The sequence below is a fragment of the Eretmochelys imbricata genome, chromosome 3 (genome assembly GCF_965152235.1).
Source record: "Eretmochelys imbricata isolate rEreImb1 chromosome 3, rEreImb1.hap1, whole genome shotgun sequence".
NCBI lineage: Eukaryota > Metazoa > Chordata > Testudines > Cheloniidae > Eretmochelys > Eretmochelys imbricata.
Window position 1 is genome coordinate 162,082,903 of NC_135574.1, and position 8,610 is coordinate 162,091,512.

General features: G+C 43.6%; 1 protein-coding gene across 1 annotated transcript in view; it reads right to left on the bottom strand.

The window, feature by feature from the left end:
• LYPLAL1 (lysophospholipase like 1) overlaps positions 1-4,166 on the bottom strand; it is a 38,847-nt gene extending 34,681 nt beyond the window's left edge. The window contains exon 1 of the mRNA XM_077813754.1: positions 3,908-4,166. Within this exon, the coding sequence (XP_077669880.1) occupies positions 3,908-3,983 (76 nt within the window). The 5' untranslated portion in view covers positions 3,984-4,166. The remainder of the gene's footprint in view (positions 1-3,907) is intronic.
• Between the last annotated feature and the right edge of the window lie 4,444 nt (positions 4,167-8,610).

Below are 8,610 nucleotides of genomic sequence, written 5' to 3' on the forward strand. Positions count from 1 at the left end.
CAAACATCCATCCATTTTCTCCTCCTTTAAAGCTCTTATCTTCAGCGAACATCTGCAGTGTTCTCAATGTATAACTCGAGTTTTGCCTTTAACCAACGCTCATCCACACACACAAAAATGTCTAACTTGGAGTTAAGTGTTTCTTTAAATTGGAGCTAGCTGACCAGTCAGGAAAGTGGGTTGAAGCTCTAGTGGTACTGACACTCCAGCAAATAAACAACGGGGAAGCGGCATCTTGAGTTACAGAAACTGATCAGCGGCGAATCCAATCGCTCTGTACTACTAATCCAAATCACTGTGTATCTGAAGTATTGTTTCACAGTATAGTCATTCTCAATGGAGCCAGGCTAACCTGAGTGGGGTAACTCCATTGTATTCACTAAAGGTAACTGTTGCAGTGAAGACAAGCCCTCAGGTGGAAAAGGCTTTTTATTGCTTTAGGTTTCAACAAAGAAAGCCCCGAGATATTATTTACAAAATAAAATGTAAATAAATACTACGGGATTATGCTTCAGTTAATGAATGGAAGGCAAAAGGACCCTGTCCTGCTACTGCTTACTGCCAAGCACAAAATGTACTACGAATGGCCCTATTTATGTCAAATTGTAAATAACTCACAGCAGTAAGTGCTAGTCTCAATAGTAAGTCTTTCCAGGATTGGGCCCAAAAATTTTACAGTGTTTATTTTGACTTTGTCATTTTTTTTTATAATCTACATACAAATCTATATACAAATTAAAGACATAACTAGGAGCCCATTGTGGATTTATTCCTGCAAACATGCTCATGAGTAACTTCAACCATGTGACTAGTGTAGGCTGGAATCGAAGCAAATCTCAACAGTCAAATTTGGAACATATGGGTTGTCTGTCTAAGATACACTATTAACAAAATACTTTTAAAAGCTTGAAAATAAAATTCCTTTCCCTACATATATCTTTCCTTCATTAGAGAACGTAAGCCTTGATTCTGCAAATCAAAATTAAGTGTGAATGCTTATAAGCATCTGCCAGATTGGGGCCATAGATCTTCATATGTTTTCTCTGTGATACAGGAGATATCATCACATCTCCCCTTTCTTTACTGCCATTTCATGAGCTTTGAGTGTCAGCAGGAGCATGCATAATGCTGGGAGCCAGTGCTTGTATACACTACCACTGTATTTTCCACTGAATGCATCCGATGAAGTGAGCTGTAGCTCACAAAATTTTATGCTCAAATAAATTTGTTAGTCTCTAAGGTGCCACAAGTACTCCTTTTCTTACTATCACTTATGTCAGTATAATTTATGTTGGTCAGGGTGTGAATAAGCTCCTCTTTCCCTCCCTCCCCCCGAGCGACTTAAGTTACACCGACCTAAGCTCCGGTATGGACAGTGCTATGGCGGTTGGAGAGCTTCTCCTGCCAACATAGCTACTGCCTCTGGAGAAGATGGTTTTATTATGCTGACGGAAGAGCTCTCTCCCGTCAGCATAGAGCATCTTCTAGTGTAGACCAGCGGCTGTAGCACTTCTAGTGCAGACTAGCCCTTAGTCTGTTTGAACAGCTTGCAGAAGACTCATTAGTTAAGAGACTTTGATCCTCATGTACCAACTGCCATCATCGCCCTAACATTGTCATAATTACCAGGGCTCCCATTTGGATGCAACTAATTTCTGTTACATAAAAAGCACACATCAGAAAGTGCTGGACTTCAGACATTTTTACATACTATTTTAACACTATCTTCTCTTCTGAACAGTACTAAGAAGAATGAATAATGCACAACCAATTCAGTTTCAGGGCCCTATTTCAAAGCCTGAGGCTAAAATCAGCTAGCTGTGATACCGATTGCTACCTTTTCCTTTTAAAATAAAAACACAAGTTTTAATTTCCCTTTCAACCATGAGCGGCCAAACTTCTCCAACCCTCCATGTGTCTCTCAGACACATACACAGAGTTGAGTAGCTGTCTACAAAATGATTACAGATTTAAGGCCTGACTCCAGTGTCTTAAGACCACCGCTTTTCTTGCTGAACTACTATATTGCTTGATGCTAATACTGGATTTACTGCATGGGGAGTTCTCCACTACCTTCCCATTCAATCTGGGGTCAACTCATCTTTGTATTACAATTAACTGGTAGCAACCATTAAGGAAAAAAATGGATTAATGGGATTGCTACTGAGCTGTTGCTCTGTCCAGAGGGCAACAATGCAGTATAACTAAGATAACTGGCTACCCCTGCTTTGGAACCCACCCTGCAGAACTGTTAAATAAAACCAGATAAAAGAGCACTCTTACTTTTCCTTACAGCTCCATTGTAAATATTATGAGTAGAGTTATAACAATAATGAAAAATTGTACAGTACTTAAACCACTTGTGGAATCAACCTCTAACCATAATCTTCCCCCACTTTCTAAAAAATAAGAGGAAATTATTTCCTCCAGCATTAAAGTATTAGAGTTAATAGGAGAAGCTGAGCATATTGTATTAACTCCCCTTCATTTGTATGCTTTGTGAAATCAAAACAGTTTTGACAGTCCTGGTTTAATAAACTAAATTCAAACTGGATTATAAAAATAAAAACACATATGAATACTTTGTCAAATCAAATATAAACATCATGATTTTATATATATATATATATATATATATATATATATCAGTAAAATAACTTTAAGAGATCTAACTCAAGCACTGACAGATACTTGTAGACACCACAACAGAATGGATTCCTAAAGCCTCAATCCATCAAACCCTTACGCATACCCTTAATTAATTAGAGAGAGTCAATTTCCAGATTACATTTCCACCTGATGTAACAACATTAGGGTAAAAAAAATAGCAAGCAATACCTAAAATGACTATAACTTATAATGGAGGAACTATTTTTTCAGTTTGTTCACTCTGTGAAATTAAAAGCATTTTTTCATATAGTTACTTTAAATATTTCACCTGTGTGGTCAGGTATGAACTGGGTTGGGGATTTCAAAAGAATTTACGTGATACAGCAGCACCAGTCCCACCGATTTAGGCACTCTTGAAAATGTCACCCCGATCCTGTACATTTTTGTGCACACAAGTAATTTTTTACTTATGAAGGTAATCCCCTGCATGAATTCAGTTATCCATACACCTAAGGCCTTGTCTAGACTAGGATAAATATTATATTTGCTAACACATGCCTTTAACTCACATTGAACTGGTCAAGTTCAAGCTGAGGAGAAGCCTCAGCTTTATGTGTGCACGTTAAAATACATCCCACCTTGTCTACACTAGACTTTTCAAATGCCTCAGTTAGGATGTGTTAGCTACCACACCTTTTATCCCAATCTAGACATGGCCTAAGTGTTTGCAGATCTGTAGCCTTGGTTTCCCTGTTATTTGTGTGCAGACTGCAGGAGGGGGGAGAAAAAAACATTTTTGAAAGGGGAGGAAACTGTGGGTGTAAACCCACATAAACTAGCATGGGAATTTGGGAGCAGGTACAGAACTTTAAACTCATTTTAACTCCGTTTTTGAAATCGTCTAGATTTCAAACCGACAGAGTCCCTCTACTGCCCCATTGCCATTTTACAGGTGGAGAATAACGAGGCATTGGGGGGGGGGGTCAAGGGGTCTGCTTTTGAGCCCGTACTCACACCAGTGATCTCATTAAAGGTAAGGGTGCCACTCGCCTCAGTAAAGCCCTGAGCCTCCAGCCTAAATTCAGGATGGTCCATACCTGTGCACTAACGACTACAACACACCCCTAAGGCCCCAGCCCAGCGCCTCCCCTGCAGAGTGGGCCGCCGTGGCGTGGGCCGCCGTGGCTCGCCCCAGCCCAGCGGCCCCCACCCCTGCAAAAAGCAGGGTCCCCGGGCTCGCCCCAGCCTAGCGCCCCCCCTGCAAGTGCCTCGGGACATAAAGCCTTGAGGCCTGCACCTGAGCCGTGCAGCAGGATCACCGAGGCGCTGTGCCTGCCCGCCGGGGACACAACGCTCCGCTGCAGCGCGGCCATGGCCGCGGCTCCCCTCCGCCAAGCGCCGGGCGGGCGCTGCTTCCCGTCCCGCGCCGGCGCGGCTCGCTCGCTGTCTGTCTGTCTCCGCCCCGCCGGGGAGGCCTTCGCGTGGAGGTGGCGCGGCCGCGCGCCAGGCTGCGGGTTGTGCGTGAGGCGCGAGCCAGGGGCGGGCCTGGGGAGAAGGCGGGTGAGCTGTGGAAGGCCTGAGGCCTTCCCTCACCCGGCCCGCTGGAGCTGGAGCCCCCCTCGTCCCTTCACAGTGCTTCCCAGCAGCTCCCCTACAGAGCCCTCCCCCCAAGGCGAGTGTGGCTCAGGCAGGGCTGTGCCAACTTTGCCTATCGCCATCAGCTCTGGTTTGATCTGAGGTCCAGCTGCATAGGCACCAATGCCCGTGGGACCCTCCATAGCTTGCCTAGTCACGTAGCGGTGCCATCTCGTCCCTGGTACAAAAAACAACCACCACCAGCCATCTGGGATGAGCCTGACCCATAAAACTGGAGAGCTGACAGTGTGTACTGATTTCAGAGTAGCAGCTGTGTTAGTCTGTAGCTGCAAAAAGAACAGGAGTGCTTGTAAAAAGAAAAGGAGTACTTGTGGCACCTTAGAGACTAACCAATTTATTTGAGCATAAGCTTTCGTGAGCTACAGCTCACTTAGCGTAGCTCACGAAAGCTTATGCTCAAATAAATTGGTTAGTCTCTAAGGTGCCACAAGTACTCCTTTTCTTTTTGTGAATACAGACTAACACGGCTGCTACTGTGAAAGGAGTACTTGTGGCACCTTAGAGTCTAACCAATTTATTTGAGCATAAGCTTTCGGATAGCTACTTTCAATAAGGTGGCAACCCTATCCTCGGGTGGGCATATAATCCAATGCTTTGGATCCCCACGCACCCTTGTGACTCATGTTGCAATAATCGGTTTTGTTTCCAAGGGAGCAGAGATCAGGGCAGGCATCTGCTGCAGTGAGCCACTGGAGTTCCAAAATTCCAAGTTGGGGGGGAGGGATTGCATGAAAAGGGACAGATTTTCCACAGAAATGTCATTTTTTTCAACCCTCTGTAGCTGCCACTGTGTGATTTTAAAAAAAATGGGGTTGTGGGGAAAAACGTACAAGTGGTAGGAGGTGAAGAAATGGCAAAGGGACTGAGAGAAGTAGTAGTGATATCACCACAAGTCCTAGAAGATTCAAAGCTAAAGATTCTTATTTTCTCATTAACAGGCACTGAAAGAGAGGACTGATCCTGAGTCCCTGGCTGACCATTGAAATTTTTTTCTCTTTACTTTGAAAAAACAAAACAGGAAAACAGAACCACACTGAACTTTGCGACTGTCACTTTGGATATTTTGGATATTTCCCAAGCCCCCTACAAAATAAAGTTTCATGTTGTAAAACAGGTCCCAAAGATCAGCACAGACACCACTATATAGTTTTCAGAGTAACAGCCGTGTTAGTCTGTATTCGCAAAAAGAAAAGGAGTACTTGTGGCACCTTAGAGACTAACCAATTTATTTGAGCATAAGCTTTCGTGAGCTATAGCTCACTTCATCGGATGCATACTGTGGAAAGTGTAGAAGATCTTTTATACACACAAAGCATGAAAAAATACCTCCCCCCACCCCACTTTCCTGCTGGTAATAGCTTATCTAAAGTGACCACTCTCCTTACAATGTGTATGATAGTCAAGTTGGGCCATTTCCAGCACAAATCCAGGTTTTCTCACCCACCCCCCCCCCTTCCTCAGACGCTCTTGTTAAACTCTGGATTTGTGCTGGAAATGGCCCACCTTGATTATCATACACATTGTAAGGAGAGTGGTCACTTTAGATAAGCTATTACCAGCAGGAGAGTGGGTTTGTGTGTGTGTGTGTTGGGGGGGGGGGGTGAGAAAACCTGGATTTGTGCTGGAAATGGCCCAACTTGATTATCATACACATTGTAAGGAGAGTGATCACTTTAGATAAGCTATTACCAGCAGGAGAGTGGGGTGGGGGGAGGTATTTTTTCATGCTTTGTGTGTATAAAAGATCTTCTACATTTTCCACAGTATGCATCCAATGAAGTGAGCTGTAGCTCACAAAAGCTTATGCTCAAATAAATTGGTTAGTCTCTAAGGTGCCACAAGTACTCCTTTTCTTTTCACTATATAGTTAGAACAGGGATGAGCAGGAAAATGCGCCAAACTGGGATGCTTCAAGTGCTAACTATCATTATCATTAACCCCTGAAGCCGCATTGTGTGTTACGTTCAGAATTTTATATGATGGATTCAGGGTTGCCTTTAATAATCTATCAATACTATTGTCACAGTTCAGGGCATCTTTGACCTCTCTCTCTGTTCTCTCTAAGTGCACCCCCTCAGGTGACAGGCTTTGTGTCTTCACTTCCCTCTGGGGTGGAATCCCATGATTCTCCCACTCACAGGCTATGTCTTCACTAGGAACGCTGCAGCAGTGCTGCTGTAGCGCTTCAGTGTAGACACTCGTTACAGTGATGGGAGGAGTTCTCCCATTGCTGTAGTTAATCCATCTCCCTCAGAGGTGGTAGGTAGGTTGATGGAAGAATTCTTCCATTGACCTAGCGCTGTCCGTGCTGGGTCAGCTTAACTGTTGCTCAGAGGGGTGGATTTTTCACACCAGTGCACAACATAGCTGGGACCACCTAACTTTTTTATGTAAACCTGGCCTCAGACTGGTTCTTAGACTACAGCCTCCTATGGATCAACCAGGACTGCTCAGTAGGCCTGACTGGGTTCAGTCCCTGCAATTCTTCCCTTCAGGAGCTGGTAAATACAGTGACCCAAACAAAGTATTGTTTCACCTAAACAGGAACAAAGCATAAGAAGAAAAAGATTTTAACACAATAAACACAATAAACAGTTTAAACCCATATCTGTCTTACCTAATGCTTTAAGTAAGGCTGGTTTATCCCAGGTGCCTCACCTCTTGGTCTGGAGAGGACAGTCGGCATCCATGCAATCTCTGTCTCTGTCTCTCCCTTTTCTTCAGGTATAACCCTTTTATTTACTCCTAAAGTTTTTGTCAATGCCCTGTGTCTCTTGAACCTGGTTACACTGTTTTATTTGGTCCACAGAGGTCCAGGGGGAGGAACAGGTATACACTTCAAAGCAATTGATGCTCTACATTAATCTTCTAGATATCAGCAAATGGGTCTACATGCAAGTATTGTCTGCTTCCTAGTTTACATGCTGTCCACTCCTGTTGGAATTAATCCCTTGTAGTTGTATAGGAAACCACACAATAACAATCTAACAGATGGACATATAATATAAAATAATTCAGGCATCACCCACTTCCTTCACAACTATGTGCTGGTTATGTTGGTCTGAGTATTGTCAAGATGTTTACTGCATGCGTATATTGGGTTAATTCAATATCCGGGTGGTCAGGAAATGGACCCAAGAAGATGGACAATAGGGATTCCCACATAGGAGCTTTGTGGCAACACCCAGGATTATTAACTGTAATATTCTATTTCCGCCTGTTGCGGGGCTTGCCAGACTGGCTTTCCTAGGACTCAGTCACACACACATACACTTCCATGAAGGAGGGGAGATCAAAAGACAGGGATTTAAAAATATTGCATCCTATCGATCAGGGTAGATGGCTAAGGCAGAGAAACTGACCCCCAGGCTTCTTGGGATGCCTTGAGGAAGCTTCCCCTGCCTAGATCTTCATTTCAGGATGGTCAGATTTAAAGTAAAATAAGCATTTTGTTATTTTAAAATTCTCTTCTCCCATTATGCTGTGTTCCTGTTGTTACAATTAAACAATATTTGTTTTTAAGAAGCCTGATATGGGTCACTGTATTTACTACTGGACACAGTCCCAATGGGAAGAATTGGAGGTGCCGAACCCAGTCTGGCTAGCTGAGCAATTGTGATTGGTACACAGGGGGCTAAGTCCAAGACCTGGTCTGTGAGTGGGAGAATGCCAGGATTCCACTCCTGAGAAAGGTGAAGGTGAGAGGCCTGTGTCATAAATATAAAGGAAAGGGTAACCACCTTTCTGTATAACATCGGGTACAAGGACAAGGCAAAGTTTGTACCTTAGAGAAGTTTTTAACCTAAGCTGGTAAGAATAAGCTTAGGGGGTCTTTCATGCGGGTCCCCACATCTATACTCTAGAGTTCAGAGTGGGGAAGGAACCCTGAAAGCCTGTCACCTGAGAGGGTGCACTTAGAGAGACCAGAGGGGGTCAAAGGTGCAGCTAGCATCAAACCATGACAGTTGGTATGAACCCACCCTTGCTACCGGAACAAATCAAACCCCTGTCACTTCCTTCTATTTGAGATGGGCTCAGAAGCTTTCATTGTTGTTTCCTTTCCTCCGTTGTAATCTATTTATAGAATACATTTTAGGTTTGTGGTTTCTATATTTAGAAATGTCATATAGTAGGCAAACTGTGGAGCAAACAGTAAAGGAGGATTGTTCCTTTCATGTAGCTATACATGTCTGGAAATGTAATTAAGTTTCAGTGTGACCAGGTGTAGTTTTACAGATAAAGGCCCAGTTGGCAAATGAACTTAGGGGGACCAGGTGGTAGAGACTTTGCTTAGTAATTCTTCAAGGCATATCTCAAAGTGAGGGACCTAGACAGACCCAACAT